General features: G+C 44.6%; 2 protein-coding genes across 2 annotated transcripts; both read right to left on the bottom strand.

The window, feature by feature from the left end:
* Positions 1–558: 558 nt before the first annotated feature.
* LOC118882364 (N-alpha-acetyltransferase 50-like) lies at positions 559–1215 on the bottom strand. Its single transcript, XM_036827972.1, has one exon. It carries the CDS (start codon positions 1127–1129, stop codon positions 620–622), a length of 510 nt encoding a protein of 169 aa, XP_036683867.1. The 5' UTR covers positions 1130–1215; the 3' UTR covers positions 559–619.
* Positions 1216–21145: 19930 nt separating this feature from the next.
* PRR9 (proline rich 9) lies at positions 21146–22017 on the bottom strand. Its single transcript, XM_036866660.1, is given in 2 exon segments — positions 21146–21519; positions 21984–22017. A coding segment is annotated over 1 exon segment (354 nt). The 5' UTR covers positions 21500–21519; positions 21984–22017.
* Between the last annotated feature and the right edge of the window lie 2557 nt (positions 22018–24574).

Here is a 24574-nt window from a genome sequence, read left to right as displayed (position 1 = left end):
TCCCACCCACCGTCAGCCACCAGAGAGGAAGGAAGAAATAACTGCTTAACAGAACAAAATAAGCTTAGTATTTCTTACGAGGATAACAATGGTCCAACTCCAGAGATAATACTCAGAAGGACAAAAGGTGGAGTGAAGGCAATGTACAGGGATTAGTATCCCACAAAATCTTGAAAACCCCAAAGTACCACAAACACACTAAACTTGTCTATGAGTTAGAGAACAAGATATTGCTGCTGCTTCTTTTTGTCCTTTGAATTATACAGTATTTTGTAGGCTCTGCCCTTCAATGTGAAAGCAGGACATTAAAAAAAATTGAAATTGACCCTCAAGTTTTTGGGACCATATATCTTAACTGTGAAACTAAACAGATCGATACCTTCTCCTTCCTACAATCAAACCACCTCACAAAAATAAGAAAACTAAAACAATCCAAACATGATTAATGAGTCCTTGAAAGTTTAAAACTTTTAGAGGAAAGGGAAGGAAGTTTTGAAAGGAGGAAACACAAGAACAAGGAAGGGGGAAAGCTTTAAAAGAAAGGGGGGGGGGGGGAAATCAATGGGCCTCTCTTTTATTTGGTGACAAGCAAGTGCAAGAAAGTTCATCTGTAATTTGTTCAGTTGTCTGTCTTTTGCACATCTGCGTTCTGGCCGGAAGGGACTTTGAGGTTTTTCTGCAGCACATGAGCATCAGCGGGCTCTATCCTCTTACAGTAGTTCTTCTTTGTCTCAATGATCTCAAAGCCAAACTTTCTGTAGAAGTCAATTGCAGACTCATTGCTGATCTGGACATGTAGATAGATGTTGTCAAAAGTGCCATCTTTTTCACAGATGTTTAAGACATGATTTAACATTTTAGTTCCTATTCCTAGCCTTTGGTATGGTGCCAGACATCCTAGTGTCACGATGTAAAGTCTCTTCTGATTCTGTGAATGATCCACCCTACAGCATACTGCACATACTGCAATGCCATTGAAATACGCAAGTTTTGCTAGCTCGCCAACCTCCAGCGCATCCTTGTAGAACTTGTCATTGGAGCTGACTGGAAAGATGACCTGGTTTAATCTCTTCAACTGTTTAATATCATGTGGTGTCACATCTCCCAGCTCGATCCTGCTCCCTTTCATCTTCCCCGCCTGCTGAGGCCGTTGTTACCACCGATATCAACGCCGTTGTCGTCGCCGCCCTGAGCTCTCCGCGCCCTCAGCTCGGGCCGCTCCACCCCGCAAGCCGGCTTCCTCGCCTAGGGCAGGGAGCCGAGCGGGTGACGGAGGCCGAGAGAGCCTAGCGAGGCCCTGCGTCTCCAGAGGGGGCGGGGGTGCCTCCCGCCGCCGCGCAGGTGCCGCCGCTTCTCCACACGTGCACACGGGGCACTCGCCTCCAGCCCGCCGCCACGCTGTGCTGGATGAGTCTTTCATCCGTTCTCTCTCCTCAACTCCTACACTCCCTGCCCCTACCCTCAGCCCAGGACTTTGGACCTCAACTTGCGCTTAAGAAAATAGAAGCCTTCAGATGAGAGCTTCCTTGTCTCCCCTCCACCAAAGCAACCAGCCTGCCTGCCTTTGCACCTGTCTTCCTCATCCTCCCTCCCGTCACAGCTGAGCAGGTGCCCCTCCTCCTCCTAAAGAACTGTCCCTCCACGCGGGTCCTTCCATTCACACACGCTTATTAATACACAATGTGGACCAGCCACTGCTCTGATGGTAGGGATAGAATCGTGAAGAAGATGGAGAAATTCACGCACTCTTGAGCTCATATTCTAGTGGGAAAAGTCAGATAATAAACATGCAAAAAATAATATTATTTCAACAAGAGCTAAGAAGAAAATGAACTCAATACATAGAAAAGAGAATGATGATGATGATGGTGATGGTGATGATGAGGGTGCATGTGTGTATGTGCTTGGGGGGCCATGAATGACCTTTCTGAAGAATTAGCATGTGAGCTGAGACTTAAAACAGTGCGGCTGCCAGAGCTGTTTTTCAAGTCCTCCAGTCCTCAGTTTCTCCTTCCTTTTCTATCTTCAATCTTCCCCTCTCCACCGGATCATTTCTTAGTGTCCTTTATCCTAAGAAAAAACAAACATCAAAAGTTTCCTTGGCTCCTTGTTTCCCTCCAGCTATCACCCCATTTCTCTGTTCATGTTCACAGCCAAACACCTTGAAAAACAGTCCACTAAGACCATCCCTGACTCCGAACCACTCTTTGTTCCTCAGTCCCCTCCCCTATTCTATTCTGGCTTCTGTGCCATCACCCAGACTACTGTTGTCAAGGCACCAGTGACCTCTGTGTTTCCTGACCTATTAGTGTTGTTTGACCCAACTGATTCTCCTTGCTTTCTTGGGCTCCTCTCTCCTCCAGTCTCTCCAGACCTCGCCTTCCTTCACTGGATGCTCTTGATCAGCTGGCTGACCAGCTCCTCCTCCACTGCCAACCTTGAGACCTTGCAGTGTCCCCTGCTCTGTGGGGCCGCTTCTCTTCTCCTTGGGTGATCGCAGCTATTCCCACAACTTTATTCCCACATTACCTTCTACGTGATGATGACTCTCAAATGTGTATTTCTGGCTGAAACATCTCTGAGTTCCAGACTTAAATATCCAAATATCTATTAGCTTTTATCTCTCTGTAAGGCTCCACCATCCACCAAGCCTGAAACATGGGAGTGTTTCTCCATTTTTTTTCTCTCCTTTTCTCCATACATAGAAGCCACCTGTTAAAATTTCGTAACAAGCACTTCTCAGACGCATACTCTTCTGTCTCCACTGCTGCCATCTATCATCTTTACCAGTAATAACAGTAACAGGGCCTTTCAGGCTTGCTCGGCCATCCATCCTTTATCAACTTTGCAGATGGAGTCATCTTTTTTTTTTTAAAACATCTTTATTGGAATATAATTGTTTACATTGTTGTGTTTGTTGCTGCTGTATAACAAAATGAATCAGCTATACTTATACATATATCCCCATATATCCTCCCTCTTGTGTCTCCTTCCCACACTTCCATCCCATCCCTCTAGGTGATCACAAAGCACAGAGCTGATCTCCTTGTGCTATGCGGCTGCTTCCCACTAGCTATCCATTTTACGTTTGGTAGTGTATATAAGTCCATGCCACTCTCTCACTTCATCCCAGCTTACCCTTCCCACTCCCCGTGTCCTCAAGTCCATTCTCTACATCTGCGTCTTTATTCCTGTCCTGCTCCTAGGTTCTTCAGAACCATTAAAAAAAAAAAATTAGATTCCATATATATGTGTTAGCGTACGGTGTTTGTTTTTCTCCTTCTGACTTACTTCACTCTGTATGACAGACTCTAGCTCCATACACCTCACTACAAATAACTCAATTTCATTTCTTTTTATGGCTGAGTAATATTCCATTGTATATATGTGCCACATCTTCTTTATCCATTCATCTGTTGATGGACACTTAGGTTGCTTCCATGTCCTGGCTATTGTAAACAGAGCTGCCGTGAACATTGTGGTACATGACTCTTTTTGAATTATGGTTTTCTCAAGGTATATGCCCAGTAGTGGGATTCCTGGGTCATATGGTAGTTCTATTTTTAGTTTTTTAAGAAACCTCCATACTGTTCTCCATAGTGGCTGTATCACTTTACATTCCCACCGACAATGCAAGAGTGTTCCCTTTTCCCCACACCCCCTCCAGCATTTATTGTTTGTAGATTTTTTGATGATGGCCATTCTGACTGTTGTGAGGTGATACCTCATTGTAGTTTTGATTTGCATTTCTCTAATGATTAGTGATGTTGAGCATCCTTTCATGTGTTTGTTGGCAATCTGTATATCTTCTTTGGAGAAATGTCTATTTAGGTCTTCTGCCCATTTTTGGATTGGGATGTTTGTTTTTTTGATACTGAGCTGCATGAGCTGCTTCTGTATTTTGGAGATTAATGCTATGCCTGTCACTTCATTTGCAAATATTTTCTCCCATTCTGAGGGTTGTCTTTTCATCTTGTTCATGGTTTCCTTTGCTGTGCAAAAGCTTTTAAGTTTCATTAGGTCCTATTTGTTTTTATTTCCCTTTCTCTAGGATGTGGGTCAAAAAGGATCTTGCTGTGATTTATGTCATAGAGTGTTCTGCCTATGTTTTCCACTAAGAGTTTTATAGTGTCTGGCCTTACATTTAGGTCTTAATTCATTTTGAATTTATTTTTGTGTATGGTGTTAGAGAGTGTTTTAATTTCATTCTTTTACATGTAGCTGTCCAGTTTTCCCAGCACCATTTATTGAAGAGGCTGTCTTTTCTCCATTGTATATTCTTGCCTCCTTTATCAAAGATAAGGTGACCATATGTGCGTGGGTTTATCTCTGGGCTTTCTATCCTGTTCCATTGATCTATACTTCTGTTTTTGTACCAGTACCATACTTTCTTGATTACTGTAGCTTTGTAGTATAGTCTGAAGTTATGGCACCTGATTCCTTCAGCTCCGTTTTTCTTTCTCAAGATTGCATTGGCTATTCGGGGTCTTTTGTGTTTCCATACAAATTGTGAAATTTTTTGTTCTAGTTCTGTGAAAAATGCCATTGGTTGTTTGATAGGGATTGCATTGAATCTGTAGATGGCTTTGGGTAGTGTAGTCATTTTCACAATGTTGATTCTTCCAATCCAAGAACATGGTATATCTCTCCATCTGTTTGTATCATCGTTAATTTCTTTCATCAGTGTCTTATAGTTTTTTACATACAGGTCTTCTGTCTCCTTAGGTAGGTTTATTCCTAGGTATTTTATTCTTTTTGTTGCAATGGTAAATAGGAGTGTTTCCTTAATTTCTCTTTCAGATTTTTCATCATTAGTGTAGAGGAATGCAAGAGATTACTGTGCATTAATTTTGTATCCTGCTACTTTACCAAATTCATTGATTAGCTCTACTAGATTTCTGGTAGCATGTTTAGGATTCTCTATGTATATTATCATGTCATCTGCAAACAGTGACAGTTTTATTTCTTCTTTTCTGATTTGGATTCCTTTTATTTCTATTTCTTCTCTGATTGCTATGGCTAAAACTTCCAAAACTGTGTTGAATAATAATGGTGAGAGTGGGCAACCTTGTCTTGTTCCAGATCTTAGTGGAAATGGTTTCAGTTTTGCACCATTGAGAACGATGTTGTCTGTGGGTTTGCCATATATGGCCTTTATTATGTTGAGGAAAGTTCCCTCTATGCCTACTTTCTGCAGGGCTTTTATCATAAATGGGTGTTGAATTTTGTCAAAGGTTTTTCTGCATCTATTGAGATGATCATATGGTTTTTCTCGTTCAATTTGTTAATATGGTTTCTCACATTAATTGATTTGCATGTATTGAAGAATCCTTGCATTGCTGGGATAAACCCCACTTGATCATGGTGTATGATCCTTTTAATGTGCTGTTGGATCCTGTTTGCTAGTATATTGTTGAGGATTGTTGCATGTATGTTCATCAGTGATATTGGCCTGTAGTTTTCTTTTTTTGTGACATCTTTGTCTGGTTTTGGTATCAGGGTGATGGTGGCCTCGTAGAATGAGTTGGGGAGTGTTCCTCCCTCTGCTATATTTTGGAAGAGTTTGAGAAGGATAGGTGTTAGCTCTTCTCTAAATGTTTGATAGAATTCGCCTGTGAAGCCATCTGTTCCAGGGCTTTTGTTTGTTGGAAGATTTTTAATCACAGTTTCAATTTCAGTGCTTGTGATTGGTCTGTTTATATTTTCTATTTCTTCCTGGTTCAGTCTCGGAAGTTTGTGCTTTTCTAAGAATGTGTCCATTTCTTCCAGGTTGTCCATTTTATTGGCATATAGTTGCTTTCAGTGATCTCTCATGATCTTTTGTAGTTCTTCAGTGTCAGTTGTTACTTCTCCTTTTTCATTTCTAATTCTGTTGATTTGAGTCTTCTCCTTTTTTTTCATGATGAGTCTGGCTAGTGGTTTGTCAATTTTGTTTATCTTCTCAAAGAACCAGCTTTTAGTTTTATTGATCTTTGCTCTTGTGTCCTTCATTTCTTTTTCATTTTTTCTTATCTGATCTTTATTATTTCTTTCCTTCTGCTAACTTTGGGTATCTTTGTTTTTCTTTCTCTAATTGCTTTAGGTGTAAGGTTAGCTTGTTTATTTGAGATGTTTCTTGTTTCTTGAGGTAGGATTGTATTGCTATGAACTACCCTCTTAGAACTGCTTTTGCTGCATCTCATAGGTTTGGGCCATCGTGTTTTCATTGTCATTTGTTTCTAGGCATTTTTTGATTTCCTCTTTGATTTCTTCAGTGATCTCTTGGTTATTTAGTAGTGTATTGTGTAGCCTCCATGTGTTTGTATATTTTACAGTTTTTTTCTTGTAATTGATATCTAGTCTTATCGCATTGTGGTCGGAAAAGATACTTGATATGATTTTAATTTTCTTAAATTTACCAAGGCTTGATTTGTGACCCAAGGTATGATCTATTCTGAAGAATGTTGCATGAGCACTTAAGAAGAAAGTGTATTCTGTTGTTTTTGGATGGAATGTCCTATAAATACCAATTAAGTCCATCATGTTTAATGTATCATTTAAAGCTTGTGTTTCCTTATTTATTTTCATTTTGGATGATCTGTCCATTGGTGAAAGTGGGGTGTGAAAGTCCCCTACTATGATTATGTTACTGTCAATTTCCCATTTTATGGCTGTTAGCATTTGCCTTATGTATTGAGGTGCTCCTATGTTGGGTGCATAAATATTTACAATTGTTATATCTTCTTCTTGGATTGCTCCCTTGATCATTATGTAGTGTCCTTCTTTGTCTCTTGTAATAGTCTTTATTTTAAGGTCTATTTTGTCTGATATGAGAATTGGTACTCCAGCTTTCTTTTGATTTCCATTTGCAAGGAATATCTTTTTCCATCCCCTCACTTTCAGCCTGTATGTGTCCCTAGGTCTGAAGTGTGTCTCTTGTAGACAGCATATATATGGGTCTTGTTTTTGTATCCATTCAGCCAGCCTATGTCTTTTGGTTGGAACGTTTAATCCATTTACATTTAAGGTAATTATCGATATGTATATTGCTATTACCATTTTCTTAATTGTTTTGGATTTGTTATTGTAGGTCTTTTCTGTCTCATGTGTTTCCTGCCTAGAGAAGTTCCTTTAGCATTTGTTGTAGAGCTGGTTTGGTGGTGATGAATTCTCTTAGCTTTTGCTTGTCTGTAAAGCCCTTATTTTCTCCATTGAATCTGAATGAGATCCTTGCTGGGTAGAGAAATCTTGGTTGTAAGTTTTTCCCTTTCATCACTTTAAATATGTCCTGCCAGTCCCTTCTGGCTTGCAGAGTTTCTGCTGAAAGATCAGCTGTTAACCTTATGGGGGTTCCCTTGTCTGTTATTTGTTGTTTTTCCCTTGCTGCTTTTAATATTTTTTCTTTGTGTTTAATTTTTGATAGTTTGGTAAATATGTGTCTTGGCATGTTTCTCCTTGGATTTGTTGTGTATGTGACTCTCTATGCTTCCTGGACTTAATTGACTATTTCCTTTCCCATATTAGGGAAGTTTTCAACTATAATCTTTTGAAATATTTTCTCAGTCCCTTTCTTTTTCTCTTCGTCTTCTGAGACCCCTATAATTTGAATGTTGGTGTGTTTAATGTGGTCCCAGAAGTCTCTGAGACTGTCCTCAATTCTTTTCATTCTTTTTTCTTTATTCTGCTCTGTGGTAGTTATTTCCACTATTTTATCTTCCAGGTCACTTATCTGTTCTTCTGCCTCAGTTATTCTGTTATTGATTACTTCCTGAGAAGTTTTAATTTCATTTATTTTGCTTTTCATCATTGTTTGCTTGCTCTTTAGTTCTTCTAGGTCCTTGTTAAAAGTTTCTTTTATTTTCTCCATTCTATTTCCAAGATTTTGGATCATCTTTACTATCATTACTCTGAATTCTTTTTCAGGTAGACTGCCTATTTCCTCTTCATTTGTTTGGTCTGGTGGGTTTTTACCTCGCTCCTTCATCTGCTATGTATTTCTCTGTCTTCTCATTTTACTTAACTTACTGTGTTTGGGGTCTCCTTTTCTCAGGCTGCAGGTTTGTAGTTCCCATTGTTTTCAGTGTCTGTCCCCAGTGGGTAATGTTGGTTCAGTGGGTTGTGTAGGCTTCCTGGTGGAGGGGACTGGTTCCTGTGTTCTGGTGGATGAAGCTGGATCTTGTCTTTCTGATGGGCAGGACTGCGTCTGGTGGTGTGTTTTGGGCTGTCTGTGAGCTTAGTATGAGTTTAGGCAGCCTCTCTACTAGTGGGTGGGGTTGTGTTCCTGTCTTGCTAGTTGTTTGGCATGGTGTGTCCATCACTGGAGCTTGCTGGTTGTTGAGTGGAGCTGGGTCTTAGTGTTGAGACAGAGATCTCTGGGAGAGCTCTCACCAATTGATATTATGTGGGACCAGGAGGTCTCTGGTGCTACAATGTCCTGAACTTGGCTCTCCCACCTCAGATGCTCAGGCCTGACACCTGGCTGGAGCACCAAGACCCTGTCAGCCACACAGCTCAGAAGAAAAGGCAGAAAAAAAAGAAAGAAAGAAAGAAAAATAAAGTTATTAAAATAAAAACATTAAAAAATATATTATTAAAATAAAAAATAAAAAAAGTAAGAAAAAAAAAGAGAACAACCAAACCAATAAACAAATGCACCATTATAACAAGTGCTAAAAACTACAGTAAGATAACCATACAAATAAGATACTAGTGAATCACATACAGCAAACCCCAAGTCTAAATTTGCTCCCAAAGTCCACTACCTCAATTTTGGGATGATTCGTTTTCTCTTCGGGTATTCCACAGATGCAGGGTACAACAAGTTGATTGTGGAGATTTAATCCACTGTTCCTGAGGCTGCATGGAGAAATTTCCCTTTCTCTTCTTTGTTTGCACAGCTCTTGGGGTTCAGCTTTGGATTTGGTCCCACCTCTGCATGTATGTCACCCTCTTGCATCTGTTCTTCACCCAGATAGGAGAAGGTTAAAGGAGTTGCTGATTAGGGGGTTGTGGCTCACTCAGGCCGGGGAGAGGGAGGGGTACGGAATGTGGGGCGAGCCTGCAGAGGCAGAAGCCAGTGAGACGTTGCAACAGCCTGAGGGCACACCGTTTGTTCTCCCAGGGAAGTTGTCCCTGGATCACGGGACCCTGGCAGTGGCGGGCTGCACTGGTTCCCAGGAGGGGATGTGTGGATAGTGACCTGTGCTTGCACACAGGATTCTTGGTGGCTGCAGCAGCAGCCTTAGTGTTCCATGCCCGTCTCTGGTGTCTGCACTGACAGTTGTGGCTCACACCCATCTCTGAAGCTAGTTTAGGCAATGCTCTGAATCCCCTCTCCTCGTGCACCCCAAAACAATAGTCTCTTGCTTCATAGGCAGTTCCAGACTTTTTCCTGGACTCCCTCCTGGCTAGCTTTGGCACACTAGCTCTCATCAGGCTGTGTTCACGCAACCACCCCCAGTCCTCTCCCTGGAATCTGACCTCTGAGGCCGGAGCCTAAGCTCCCAGCCCCACCCGCCCTGGTGGGTGAGCAGGCAAGCCTCTCAGGCTGGTGAGTGCTGGTCGACACCAATCTTCTGTGTGGGAATCTCTCTGCTTTGCCCTCTGCACCCCTGTTGCTGTGCTCTCCTCTGTGACTCTGAAGCTTCCCCCCCTGGCCACCCCTGGTCTCCGCCAGTGAAGGGGCTTCCTAGTGTGTGGAAACTTTTCCTCCTTCACAGCTCCCTCCCAGAGGTGAAGGTCCTGTCCCTATTCTTTTATCTGTGTGTTTTTTTTCTTTTGTCCTACCCAGGTACGTGGGGAGTTTCTTGCCTTTTGCGAATTGTGAGGCCTGCCAGCATTCAGTAGGTGTTCAGTAGGAGTTTTTCCACATGTAGATGTATTTTTGATGTATTTGTGGGGAAGAAGGTGGTCTCCAGGTCTTACTCCTCCACCATCTTGAAGGTCCTGGCCAGATGGAGTCATCTTTTAAAGCCCTGAATCAAATCAAATGTTTCTTCTCTGCTTAAAACCCTTTAGGGTCTTCCCATTGCACTTTGAATAAAACCCTAACATCATTTATACAGCTTGAGGTCTGGTGGGATATGTGGTCATTCATATTAACAAGCATACACACATGCGTGTACATATTCGTCCTGGCCACGAGGTCCCTGAGCCAAGATGACCTATTGGTAAGGGTCTGGGGCTCATCAGTGTCTTGCAGACCCAATACCCAGTATGATGCCTGACACATAATTGGTGTTCAAAAATAATCGTTGAATAATAGATTAATGAAGGAAGTTTATTTGATATCATATTGAGTTTTACTGAATGGGAAGAGATTATGAATGTTACCATTAACTTTGGAAGGTATTATGGAGAACATCTACTTTAAGTAGAATGCAGACTCCGGAGCCAGCCAGCCTGGATTTAAAACTCAACTTTCTTAGTTATTATCTGTGAGACCCTAACTTACTTCACTTCTTTGAACCTCAGTTTCTTGTCTATAAAATAATGATAATAAGATGGCCTACTGCTATTATATATAGAATGGATGAACTAGAAGGTCCTACTGTATAGCACAGGGAACTATATTCAATATCTTGTGATAAACCATAATGGAAAAGAATAAAAGGAAAAGAATGTATACATGTGTGTAACTGAATCACTTTGCTGTACAGCAGAAATTAACACAACACTGTACAACAATGTAAACTATACTTCAAGAAAATAAATTAAAAAAAAGATGGCCTACTTCTTTTGGTTGTTATAAGGATTATAATGGTTAATATACATGAAATGCTTAGAAAATATCTGCCACAGAGTATTTGCCATGATGATGATGATGATGATGATGATGATGATGATGATGATGATGATGATTACTCTACTCTCTACCTGGTACAGGAATGACTCCAACATTCCTGGCAGGTAGTTTTGCAATTCTAGTGATGGGGAATGCTCTCCCTGAAATCTTGAGCTACTTCTAACAAAATTCAAAGCTATTTATTGTAGGATTGGCCCCCTTCATTAGCATGGAACTCTATCCTAATAGCGACTCTATGCTAATTGTACTTAAAGGTTGATTCCGTGACCCAATTCCAATGTGTGTGTGTGGGGTTCTCCCACACTAACAAGCAATTTCCAGACACCAGCTGGGTGTCCTAATAAGTCAACTCAATTCTGACACTATCTACCTGGAGATGACGTCAGATTCCACAGGTTAAGAGCTCAGTTGTACAAGATTGCACCTTCCCCTTTGCCCACCCCCACCCCCAAGTGCAAATGCCAGTCGCTAGTCCAGATTGTTACCTGTGCTTCTGAGGGACTGGCTAGAGAAATCAGTTTCCCTGTACAACTCCCTCCTTGGGTTCCATTAATTTGCTAGAGCAGCTCCAGAATTCAAAGAAACATTTTACTCACTGGATTACCAGTTTATTATGAAAGGATGTAACTCAGGAGCAGCCCGATGGACAGATGCAGAGATGCATAGGGCAAGGTATGGGGAAAGGGCCCAGAGCTTCCATGTCCTCATGGGGAGTGCCACTCTCCCCTAATCGCCATGTGTTTACCAAACCTGGAAGTTCTCTGAACCCAGTCCTTTTGGGTTTTTATGGAGATGTCATTATATAGGCATGATTGATTAAAACATCGGTCTTTGGTGATTGGTTCAAGCTTTAGGCCCTCTCCCCTCCCCAGAGGTCAGGGGGTGAACTGAAAGTTTCAACCCTCCAATCACTTGGTTGATAACCGGCCCCCATCCTTAGGTAGGGCCCCAAAGTCACCTCATTAATATAACAAAAGACAGCTCTATGGTTTTCTTAGGAAATTCCAAGGGTTTTAAGAGCTCTGTGCCAGAAATGAGGATGAAGACCAAAATTATATTTTTTATTGTAAATCACAGTATTACAGTAATAATCTTAATAATCCCTCGTATTTTACCAGTTACAAAGTGCTTTCACAAATATCTCATTTGATCCTGAGGATAGTCATCTAGGAGAAGTGTGGGTGAGTGATTGTCATTTCAATTTTACAGATATAGAAACTGAGGCTGGGAGATTTGCCCAAGATCATGCAGCTACTAAGTAACCCAGGGCTCCATTATAAAAAAATTTCCAAGCAGAGTGCTTTTCCACCAAGGCTGTGGAAAATCATCCACTGGGACCATGAAAATATATTTGAACTTTTCCCTATATTTATCTCATCCTTTAAAATCATCTACATTTTACGTTTGTTTTCTAACTTATATGATGTTAGGATGATGGTGCGTATTGATTGCTTATAAATAACATATATGTATTATATGACGAGCTCAAACAAAACTTTAAACTTTTCATTAAAGTATACATCTAGAAAAGTGTAAATATCATGAGTGTACCGCTCAATGAATTTTCACAAACTGAACACACCAAGGTAAGCAGCTGCCAGATCAAGAAACAGAATATTACCAGTGATATTACCACGGTATCCCTTCTGCTCCCTTCCATTTATTACCATCCGCCCCCAACTCCTGTAACAGCTATCCTGATCTCTACAACACAGATTTGCGTTGCCAGTTTTTGCACATTATGTAAATGATATAAATGGAACCATACAGCATGCTTTATGTTGAGCCATATGAAATTGTCAATATTCAACAGTTTTTGATCTTCATAAAGGCAATTTCATGTGGTTCACCCTAATACTTTGTGTGTGTGTGTGTTTTCTTTCTCCCTCACTTAATTTTTACTTGTGAGAATCATCTATGTTGATGTATGTAGCTGTACATCATTCGTACGCATCACTGTATGATATCACATTATGTGACTGTACCACAATTAGTTTATTCATTGATGGGCATTTGCATAGTTTCTGATATCTGGCTATTATGAATAATACTAGAATGAAAATTCTAATATCTGACTTTTAGTGACCACGTGCCGGGTATATGTCTAGGAGAGGAGTTCCTCTGTCGTTGGCTCTCCTGATATTCAGCTTCAGTAATTGCTGCCAAAGAGTTTTCCTAAGTGGCTGCACCAATTTGCACTCCCGCAACCTCTCCAACACTGCACATTCTGTCTTTTTTAATTTTAGCTCTTCCAGTGCATGTGCTGTTGAGGTTTTAATTTGTACTCAGATGAATAATGAGGTGAATATGTGTTTCTCATGTGCTCATTGGTCATGTGCAAATATTTTGTATTAAAAGGTAGTGCACTGTAAAGAGTTTCAAGACTTGGGAAGAGTGGGATATTTTCTCTAATAGCCTGGACTGCTTTTTTCTCAGAATGCTGTGTGGGAGGAAGTCCCTGTCTTCTGGTGCTGAGACCAGGGGAAAGAGAGTGGGCGCAAATGGAGAGGGGACATGAAGACTTCCACTTCTCCTTTCTGCAGCATTGGCCCTGGGTGTGAGAAACTTGTTCTGCATCCAGCACTCAGTTTTCTGCCCTGATGTGGTGTGTTCCTGGTCCTGGGGTCCTGGGGCAGATGTCTTTTCAGTGACTGGCTGGCAAAGGCTGTGTTCACTACATTCAGAGCAACCTGTTAGGAATTTAAGTGCAAGACTAAGTGAGACTTAAAAGACTAATAAAATATCAAGTCCAAACTTCCTATAACCTTCTTGGGTAGTCATTGGCCTCTTCTTGCATACTTTCAGTGACGGTGAACTCACTACTGCATGTGAAATCCTTTTCATTGCTGGGCCATTTAATTCCTGATATGAACAGAAATCTGCCTTTCTGTACCCTGAACTCACGGACCCATGCTCTTTCCTCTGGGATCACATTTGAAAGGTCTGAAGACAGCTGTCGTGTGCCCTCTAAGTCTTGCCATCTTTGTATGAAACTCCCCCATTTCTCACTCACGGCTCACATGACAAGAGACCTCGCCCTTCTGCTCACATTCATTTGGATAGAGTAAAAGTTGGTCAGTGTCTGCCTTCAAGAGCAGTGCCCAGGAGACTCCAGAGGCTGCTGACCTGCCCAGCTCCCTTGCAGATGCATCTCTCTCTGTGTTAGCACACAGAGAGCTGCCTCTGCTCCCAGCCTCCACATGGCCAGCTCCTTCAGATCATTCACTTTTCCATTCAGACCTCACATGCTAAGATAGGCTTTTCCAGACTACCCGACTAAACAGACTTCCTCACCAGACACTGTCTCCTCACCTTGTTTTATTCTCTACATTTTCTTATTTATGCATTTGCTTAGTTGCTTTTCGTCTGTCTTCCTGCATTCATCTAAGCTCTGGGAGGCAGATCTTTATGTATCTAATTCACCACTGTATCTCCAGTGCTTGGAACAGTGCTGGCCCATACAAGGCTCTCAGATTTTCTTTAAAGGAAAGAAATGGTGGGGTCCAGATTTGAATCCCGGCAGTCTGATTCCTGAGCTTACGTCCTGAACCCCCATGCACGTTGCCCCCACTCCATACGTTATTTAACTCTGTCTTGCACATTTAGCCTTCCTCCCACTCTGTTAGATGCTACATCTCTGTGCTCTTGCCTTCGCAAGCACCTGGTTTTGGCTGGGCCCAAGTGTGCGCGGCCATCTCTGACTCAGGCCCAGCGCTTCCATGGCCAGTAGGTGGTGCTGTTGGGAAGAGAAAAGGGGTCCCCAGGGCTTTTATTTATTTATTTTTATTTATTTATGGCTGTGTTGGGTCTTCGTTTCTGTGCGAGGGCTTTCTCTAGTTGTGGCAAGCGGGGGCCACTCTTCATCGCGGTGCGCGGGCCTCTCACTATCGCGGCCTCTCTTGTTGCGGAGCACAGGCTCCAGACGCGCAGGCTCAGCAATTAAGGCTCAGGGGCCCAGTTGCTCCGCGGCATGTGGGATCTTCCCAGACCAGGGCACGAACCCGTGTCCCCTGCATTGGTAGGCAGATTCTCAACCACTGCGCCACCAGGGAAGCCCTCCCCAGGGCTTTTAAAGGCTGGCCAGTGGTTGAGACTGTTGGAGAGAAGCAGAGATGGGGACCTTCAGGTTAGATGGCTCTGCCAGCCCAACTGCCTCTTCTTCTAGCCATTTCCAGGTGTGAGGCCAGTGTCTGTGGGAGAGAAGGGAGAGCAGGAGTGGGTGAGTTCAGACCTGGCGCCCACTGACTGAGATGTCCTGGGGCTAATGATGGTAGTGGGGATGGAGAGGGAAGACGTGGGGATATCCCCCACTATACTACCTCTCTGAGCCAGGACCTGCCAGTTCGTGCTTATACAGGGCTGATCTGGGCACCTGCCAGTTGATCTAATGTTCTTCAGCCAACACACACACACACACACACACACACACACACACACACACACACACACATGCAGAATGGGGCTAGGGAGGGGGGCCAGGCCACAGGCACTAAGCCTTCTGGACTTGTGGTTTTCCAGAGAGGTCTTCCTATTCCAACCTTGGGCTGCAAGTTTCTCCAGTGTGGAGAGTCTCATCTGCTCTCCCTCTGTATTCCCGTACCATCAAGCATCGTGTCTTATACATGCAGGTACCTGGTTAGGGTGATCATATCATCTTGGTTCTTGGGGGACTATCCCAATGTTAACACCAAAGTCCTGCATCCTGGGAACCCCCTCAGTTCCAGGCCAGCCACGATGATTTTGGTCACCCTAACAATAAAAGAAGCCTCCTTCATCTCTGCCTCAGAGGACATGCTGGTTGGCTGACTCCGAGCGTGTCTAAGACTTAATGTGGTTGGTCCTGTGAAGACAGCCAAAGAGCACAGCCAGGCCCATGGGCCACCATCTGCGGCTCTCGTGCTGACAGGAGACACAGGCCACTCACACACAAGGCAGCTGTAAGGGAACACAGACCCCTAGGGACCAGTGTGGGTGCATGGCGCCCAGGCTGAAGTGCAACAGGGGTCTCCCTCTGCACTTAGGAAGTGGGCCTGACATCATGGAAGGTTTCCTGGAGGAGGTGAGTTTGAAACACATGGGTCGGCAGACACAAGCAGGAGGAGAATCCTGGGTTGGAGAGGGGCAGGTGCAGGTGGTAAGTAGGCTACGATGGTTGTCAGGTGCACATGCGCGTGGAACAGATGGACCACACTGGCTCAGGAGAGAAAGGAGGTCCAGAAGACAAGGTAGTAAGGAATAAAGGGGAAAGAGGTATGCTAAACCCTGGCTGAGAAGATTGGATTTGGAAGTTAGTGAGGAATTACTGCAAGGTGCCACTCAGGGCTGAAGTGTTTGGCCCAAAACACATATTTAGAAAAGTCCTAAATTTGGGGGAGCCATTTCCCATCACTTACCTGTCCTCCTCCTTTCCTTTAGCCTCAAGCCATGGTCCACTCTCTGCGGGTCGCCAGGAGTTTGGGCCCCCAAAGGGCCTCTGGGGAGTATATTAGAGGTCAGAGTAATTTCCTCTGTCTCCTGACCTCAGGGTCAGGTCTTCTGAATCTCCCTGTCCCACTAGGCTCCTCTGCCCCCAGTCCCAACTCTGCCCAAGAGAATTAGATGAGTGAGGTGAGTCTCAGTGCTAGACAAGCAGAGGGAAGCTTAGCTGTCACACTGGTATCATCACCTGCTAGTTGTACACCTCCAGTTCGTAGAAGCATGACAAGTCCAAAAGCAGCTCCTGCCACCAGCAAACAGATCTCATCATATGAATTTTCTTAAACTGAACCCAAATTTGTAATTTCTGCCTATTTCTCTTCCAACTCCATCCTTTGCAAACTCACAGAAATCCATTTCCTCCCTCACAAAAGCCCTTAAAATTCTTGAGCACAGTTATCCTGCTCCTTTGGCCAATTTCTTCTCTAGACTAAATAGATTTCAACAGTTGCTACAGTGAAAGTCCTCAGGCCATGGTTCCATCATGCATCCCCCTCCCCTGGGGCCTCTGGAGCCTGGCATGGGGCCTGTGCAGAGCGGTTCTCCACAAACAGCTACCGAAGGAGTGGATGAATCCCACCACCCTCCTTTATGCTCCTGTCAGTTTGCATCTTCTTCTCCTGGCACACAGAGCCCATGGGTCCCACGCTTGTCACATATTGAGTTAACTGGGTCAAAAGTTGAAGTCAAGTCAAGTTAGAGAAAATTTAAAAGTTTATGGTATGAACAAAAGGACAGTTTGCAGAACTGGAAGACTTCTAGCAGAAAGTGGCAAGAAGCTGAGAAAAAGAGGGTCGTAGCTTGGTTTCTTTTCTTTCTTTCTTTTTTTGATGTGGACCATTTTTAAAGTCTTTATTGAATTTGTTACAATATTGCTTCTGTTTTATGTTTTGGCTGTTTGGCCCTGAAGCATGTGGGATTTTAGCTCCCTGACCAGGAATCAAACCCGCACCCATTGCACTGGGGAGCAAAGTCTTAACCACTGGGCCACCAGGGAAGTCCCTATAGCTCTGTTTCTAAAGTGAGGAAGTACATTGATCTCTACCATGATTGGCCACTAGAAGCCTGCATCCCTTTTTGGCTAACGGTGCTACACAAAATTACTCTTTTGTAGCTGATTGGCTGGGAAGCTATGAAATCATGCTGACATGAGGAAAGCTTAAGTTTGCTTATGGTCAGGAGCCAACATTTTGGGGGAATCAGGACAGTTTTAGTTTTGGTTATGTGGCTGTGGGTGTTTGGTGGAGGGATATATGAAAACTATGACATCTGTTTGTGGTTTTCTTTTCTTTTTTTTTTTTTATAGCTACTTTATTTATTTATTTTATTTTTATTTTTGACTGTGTTGGGTCTTCGGTTCGTGCGAGGGCTTTCTCTAGTTGCGGCAAGTGGGGGCCACTCTTCATCGCGGTGCGGGGACCGCTCTTCATCGCGGTGCGGGGACCGCTCTTCATCGCGGTGCGCGGACCGCTCTTCATCGCGGTGCGCGGGCCTTTCACTATCGCGGCCCCTCCCGTTGTGGGGCACAGGCTCCAGACGCGCAGGCTCAGCAGTTGTGGCTCACGGGCCCAGCTGCTCCGTGGCATGTGGGATCTTCCCAGACCAGGGCTCGAACCCGTGTCCCCTGCATTAGCAGGCAGATTCTCAACCACTGCGCCACCAGGGAAGCCCCTGTGGTTTTCTTTAACAATTGTCAACAAAGACTCCTAGCATCTGGGACTCTCCCTGGTAATACCCGCCAGCACCCACCCCCCCCTCCCGATTCTGAAAGGCTTCAGCTCAGATGCAAACAACTGAGGGAGTCTAGCTGCCGTGGCCTTGGTCCTGGCTGTCCCCATGGCCCAGGACTGTGTCACTAGGACCCCAGCAGCAACAGCAGCGCAGGAAGGGCTGGGTCAGAGCTCTGTGAGCACGAGCACGGTGCGGTGGTTCCTATGACAGAGACTGATGAAGGCCTGCTGGCTCCCTGATGTCTGCTCCCTTATCTGCAATCTGCAGGTTTGTCTCCCTCCATCTGTTGAGGCCTCCCCTGTAATCAGTGGATTGTCCTCTCTTGGATATGGCCAGACTCTCCCTGCTCATCTGCCCCGTGCTTCTGCTCAGCATCTGAGTGTCTGATCTTGGACTCCAATATGTGCACACTTTTAATGCCAGAGATCAAAGATATTCCTTGGGCTTGAGCCAGGCTGGAGAAATGTCCCAGAGCATCCTCAGCCCAGTCAGAAGCTTCCCTGCTGGGAAGGCTCTCTGGAGTCTCTTTGCAGGCTGGAGCCCTGGGGAGCAGCTGGCTTATTCCAAAATTGGAAAATGGAAGAGAAAACTTGTTCCAAGCAGGCAAGAGAACTGATTCAGACCCCTGGAGATGTTCAGGGACTTGATATGCACAGGAGGTTTTGGAAAGTGTCCTTTGGCATGTGTGGCCTGTGGAAAGACAGCTCTCTAGCTCTGCACAGGGATGCTGCCTGCTTGGATCTTCAGCACCTGGCACTTGGTAGGTGATCAGTGAGCGCTTCTTAGGTGCATGAATGAATGAATGAGAAGAAGACAGCTTCTAGAAACTTCATCTGTGTGCCATGGGCACTTTCCTCATGCAAATAAGAGTCTGTTGTGGAGTCAAGAGAAACTCCGGTTAGAATCTTGACTTCACTACTTACTAGCTTTGTGATGCCATACCAGTTCCTTAACAAAGGGGCAATATACACCCCCTGAGGCTACTGTCAGTCTTCCCTTAGAGAATGTGTGTAGACCTCAGGGCCTGGCACTTGCCACCTGCAGACTCAGTGAGTGCCTGAGGGCTCCATGTTGCCACTTGAAATCTCCCCCAAATCATCCTCCAGCTCTTTCTTGCCTTAGAAAATCTCTAAGATTGAGACACTGGGGCGGTCCCAGTGCTGGAAAGACCTCAGTTCAGCCAAACAGCTGAGACCTTGGGCTCCCCTTCAGGGAGGGGCTGTCCTGGCCATCCATGGGGGCACAGCCATACAGGCTGAGGAGAAAGGGGGACACGGGGGATGAAGGAGGAACCTTTTTACCCCTCAGGAGGCTGGCCCTTGACTCAAGCCTCAGGGCCCAGGTCAAACCTCAGGGCACAGCTGAGAAACCACCATTGGTTCTCTCCTGTAAGTCTGGAGTCTACTCGGCCCTTTCATGCAACCTCAGAGCCCACAGCCTTGTGTATCCTCCACAGCTGTGCAGTGACAGGGTGCAGGGAGGTGACCCAGGCTGCCTGACTTTTCTGAAATCTGACCAGATGGTAGGGCAGAGTTTGTGTTCATCTCAGAGGCACACCTAGGTCTTCCTTCTGACAGGGATGCTATGCTTGTGGGTATCATGGCTCTTCCATGTAACTCCCCTCCTACCCATTTTAGCCCTTTTGTCTGGAAAACAAGGATCAGAGAGGAAAGATGCTGTAGTGGAAAGAATCCTGGACCTGAAGTTTTGAGGCCCCAGTCCCAGGTGGATTTTCTCAGGTGTAAAATGTGGGCATAGGTGAGCCTATGATATATTGTGGATGGGGGTGCGATGGTCCAGGTGCCCCTTAAGGAGGCTCCTTTCAGCATGGCTGTTCTATGTACCTTAAAGGGCTGTTTCTTTTTTTTTTAAAGGTATTTTTAAAAAAAATTAATATTAATTAATTTTTGGCCGCGTTGGGTCTTTGTTGCTGTGCGCGGGCTTTCTCTAGCTGTGGTGAGCGGGGGTTACTCTTTGTTCTGGTGTGTGGGCTTCTCATTGTGGTGGCTTCTCTTGTTGCAGAGCACGGGCTCTAGGCGCGCGGGCTTCAGGAGTTGTGGCTCACGGGCTCTGGAGCGCAGGCTTAGTAGTTGTGGCGCGCGGGCTTAGTTGCTCTGTGGCATGTTGGATCTTCCGGGACCAGGGCTCGAACCCGTGTCCCCTGCCTTGGCAGGTGGATTCTTAACCACTGTGCCACCAGGGAAGCCCTGGAGGGCTGTTTTTTATTCCTATTCCAGATTCTCAAAAAAGGAAAAAATAGTCATCACAAGCACAGCAGGTTGTTGGTTGGTGGAGAGGAATGAGCACACATCAAGTCCGGCATCAGTTTTAGGATCAGCTTTATTCTGCATTTTACCTTCACCAGGGAGAAGAAAGCAAAGAAGCTGGAGAACAGACCAGCCTGCACCACACAGTCACAAATCACATCTCTAAAGAGTATACATGGTGGAAACAAAGGGCCTAAAGCAGGTCAGCAATGAAGCACAAAGATCAACCACCAGGACCCCAAACATTTCATCTCGTCTTTCTTTATTGGCTGTTTGGAATAAATCATTTACATTTCATTTAGTTTCCTTTTCTAAAGCACAACCAACATTCCAACATCTAATCATTTTCTGTTCTTTTTTGGGGATGCAGAGACAAAATTACCCAGTTTTTGATTTTTGCAACATCACCAACTTCTTCTCTACATGCATGGTGGTGGTGATCCACACAAAGTCCACCAAAATTCAGTTTGTTTTGAGGCTCAAGTGAGAGGTTGACACTCTGAAAGAAAGATGGAGGCATCCTTGGCTGTTACACGCCCAGGGTTGGGTGAATTTTTGCCCCAAAGGAGCTGAACTAGGCTTCTGTGGTCGCCCCTGATAACCACATCATTCCTACAGCAGAGACATTCTAATAGATTGTTGACAACAACATTTATTCACAGAGGTTGAGGAAATACAGAGAGAACTGTCTTCAGAGACACAGACCAAGTCCTGGAATACTGAAGAAGGCAGGAAGCAAGAGCAGGGTGCACACAGACGTACCCATAGGAGAAGGTCACCATGACAGGGGTTGAAGTTGGGCTGGGATCATCTTCTTGACCCCCAAATGGCATTATGAGCAGCTACTTTCCCTTGCCAGGAGACCCCAGGCCAGGAATGTGGACAACCTCTAGAGGCTGGAAAAGGCAAGGAAACAGCACTTCTCCTGGACTTTCTGTGGGCAAACCTCCACACGTTTTGTCTGAGATATCTCCTGGCATGGCTCCACACACTGAAGTGGGCTTTGGTCTTGACATAGAGGTAGGCATGGGTCTTGGCCTTGCTGTAAGAAGTTTTCTTGGTTTAACTCCTGGCACTGAGGAAGACACACCTCTTGAGCTTGCACTGGTCACTTCTTTTGGCAAGGGTGCTGGCATGGGGGGAGGCACACCTCCTCAGCCTTTGCCTGGCAATGCCCTTGGGTCTTTTGAAGACATGCAGGAGGCATGCATGGCTGTTTGCACTGCTGCTTATTAAAGGACATCCTAGGGTGATTTGCAGGACCTGAAACAAACACAAGCTTTGAAATTATTTGCATTAACAGTAACAGACTGGGAATTGGGGGGATGAAGGATTGTTAGAGGGGAACGGGGAGCGAATGATTATTAACACTAAGAACTGATTTCTCTGCTGATTTTTATTCCTTTCTCTTTTCTATCCCTACTTCAGCTTTCTCTGACACCCGTCTCCTAGGTGGGGATATTCTCAGAGCTTTTGTCAATATCTATAGGCCAAAACTCCTAAACCCAATCCTTCCATGGGTCTTTTCCTTCTCTCCTATTTGACTAATCTTTTTGAAAATTAGATGCAGGAGACTAGATAGAATACACAGAATGGTTTGAGAAGCCCAAGAAATGGCAAACAACGTCAAAAATCAGTAGAAAATACAGTCCAGTAGAGGAAGAGAATAGTAGCCTCCCCGAGACAGAGCAGAAAGGGAGAGAGAGGACACAGACGTCCCCACTTACCTGATCGTCAACAAGCCTCAACAAAGGATGTGGATGGAGGAGGCTAGCCTGGTAGGGACTTTTATATAGTGCTTGGTCCAGTCTCCTGCAAGACAGACTGGCCACGTGGGCTGAGGTCTTAATTGTGGAGTCACCATAACGAGCTTCCTCTGAAATTGTCCATGGTTTGAGTCACTGCTTGGGATGCCTGTTAATCAGCCTCCATTTTGACCTCTGGGTCCTCACCAGACCTCAGCAGGGAGGGGCTCCTGTCAGATCTCTCTTCTTAAAGGCAGCCACAAAAGAACGTTCATAAAACGTTATCTCTGTCTCAAAACTAGGACTGGGTTCCTTGCCTGCCCAAACTGGCTCAGGATGTGGTGAGAGATAAGATCCACCTTGCTCATCTTATCTTCACCCATGGGGAGAATTTATGCCTAAAGCCTGGGGTCTGTCTGGGTCAAGGGCTCATATGGCCACTTTCAGGCATTTCCACTGGATGCTTCTTCAAAGTCAAACTCATAGGACCCAAGCAAACAAAGGACCTACAGCATCCTGGAGAGAGTGATTTTCCTGAATGGAGGTCTTGAGAGAAATTGGAGTCATTTGTTACTCTTGGGTTGTAAAGTAGGCTGGAGGGGAAGAGAAAGGAGGGAGAAGGCAGATAATCTTCACCTTCTCAACCTTGATTTATGACACTTCTAAGAGTGGAGTTATTCAGAGTTTTCATAGTGACCAAAAAACAGGACGGAACAAGGTTAATCTGTCTCCTTGCCTTCTGGAAAAACCTTTTTTAGAACTCAGGTCAATAAAAGCCAGGGGGATGAAAGGAAAAGTTTCAAAGCAAACACACCCAGTTTTCTCTGCTTGTAAGTCTCTGTTTGGGTTGTCACTTCTACCTTGTTTGTCCTCCCTTTCCAGGCCTGTAGAAATCTTAAGCATTTGTCAAGGCTCCACTCAAGTCTATTATCTTCCAAGGAGCCTTTCCTGATTACTCTAAACTAGAAACACATTTGTCTCTTTCTGAACTCCCATAGAATCAATTGTTTGTGCTATTTATATGACATTTACTATCATTATTGAGAATTCCAGTTATTTATGTACAAGATCTTATTATTATACTGGGTTGTAGGTTCTAGATGGTAGGGCCTGTGCCATAGATAGAGTAAGTGGAAGATAAAAGATTATTGATGGAGTAAATGCATTAAGTAAAGAATGAAGAAGGTGAATGTGGGAGACAACGGGGTGTAGAGGAGGATTTCATGTAATGGAAAAATGGGAAAACATTCATTATAAAAGAAGCCCCTAGATCATAATGTGGTGAATTGTGCTTGTTTGCTAAAGTTGAACAAATTCCAAGGACTTTAAAGCTTCAATAGGTAGGTTTAGGTCATTTCCTAGAAGAGGTATTTGGCTAAAATCAGAAAATCCTTCAAAGATTTATATAGTTTTTGGATGCTTGCTCCTGAAAATGTTTACAAAAGGTGAGCTGGGGGAGACCAGGTGATATTTTGTCCTTTAGGACTGGTGCATGGAGGATTGATGTAGCACCAACGTGGTCACCCTCAGTGTCCTGGTGAGAGACAAATGCCTGGATGGGGAGGGGTCAGAGGCTGGCCAGGGGAGTGGTGCTGATGATCCTGTGAGGGATGTGATCTTTGGGAGGCTGTGGTGGGTGTGGGGGTGTGTGGGATGAGGAGAGGGATTTGGAAGATCCATGGGAGTAACTGAAGAGATAGGTCATTTGGAGAATCTGGGAACTGGATGGTCAGGTGTAGAATGGGGACTCTTCTCCTCCTTTTCCTTCTCCTCTTTTTTCATCTCTTCCTTCCATTTCTCCTTTCCCTCTTCATGGCCTTAATCTTTTGTGTGGAATGCTGTCTAAGAGACAAAGCAACCCCCCCGAAATCCTAGGAGGCAAAGAATTCTCTGTCACTGAGTTTATTCATTCATTCTTTCAGTCATTCTTGGCCCTGCTTTCAAGGGGCTCACAGTCTCATGGGAAAGATGGGTGGAGGTAAGTCCCCACATCCCAGAAGAAGGCCCCTTCATTAGCCTTGAGTGGAAGGTCCTGGAAGGCTCTGGGGGAACAGATGTCTGTGCTGTGTTTTACTGGACAGTAGGAATTACTGCCCAGGAGGGTGGGCAGGGAACTTCCAGGAAGCCTGGAGGAAGGAATCCTTGTTAGAAGCCTGTTGAGATGAGAAGAGAGTCTGAGGCTGACTCAGAAAAGGGGTGGGTGAGAGATTAGGGGAGGAGACCTGCTTGGTTGAGATCTCCAAGTTTTCTGCAGCAGGATGCCTGAGAAGACCTTGCTCATGCCACATGGATTTCTGTGTTTTTGGCTGAGCCTAAGGAGAAGGAGACCAAATAGAAGTGCAGAACAATGGAGAAACCAGGTCACGGTCTCATGGAGGGGGGTGAAGGCAGTTAAGAAAAGCCCAGAGCTCACCTCCTCTCAAAGGACTTTCTGCCTGACACTGCTGATTACATTGAAGTGGGTCCAGTGCAAGCACAAGGGTCTTTCATTGTGAAGAGGCAGAAGGGTCAGTGTCAGAGTGATGTGATGTGATGTGAGAAAGACTTGGCCATTGCATGTTTTGAAGATGGAA

The sequence above is a fragment of the Balaenoptera musculus genome, chromosome 1 (assembly GCF_009873245.2).
Source record: "Balaenoptera musculus isolate JJ_BM4_2016_0621 chromosome 1, mBalMus1.pri.v3, whole genome shotgun sequence".
In the NCBI taxonomy this organism is placed as follows: Eukaryota; Metazoa; Chordata; class Mammalia; order Artiodactyla; family Balaenopteridae; genus Balaenoptera; species Balaenoptera musculus.
This window is presented reverse-complemented; position numbering and strand designations above follow the sequence as displayed.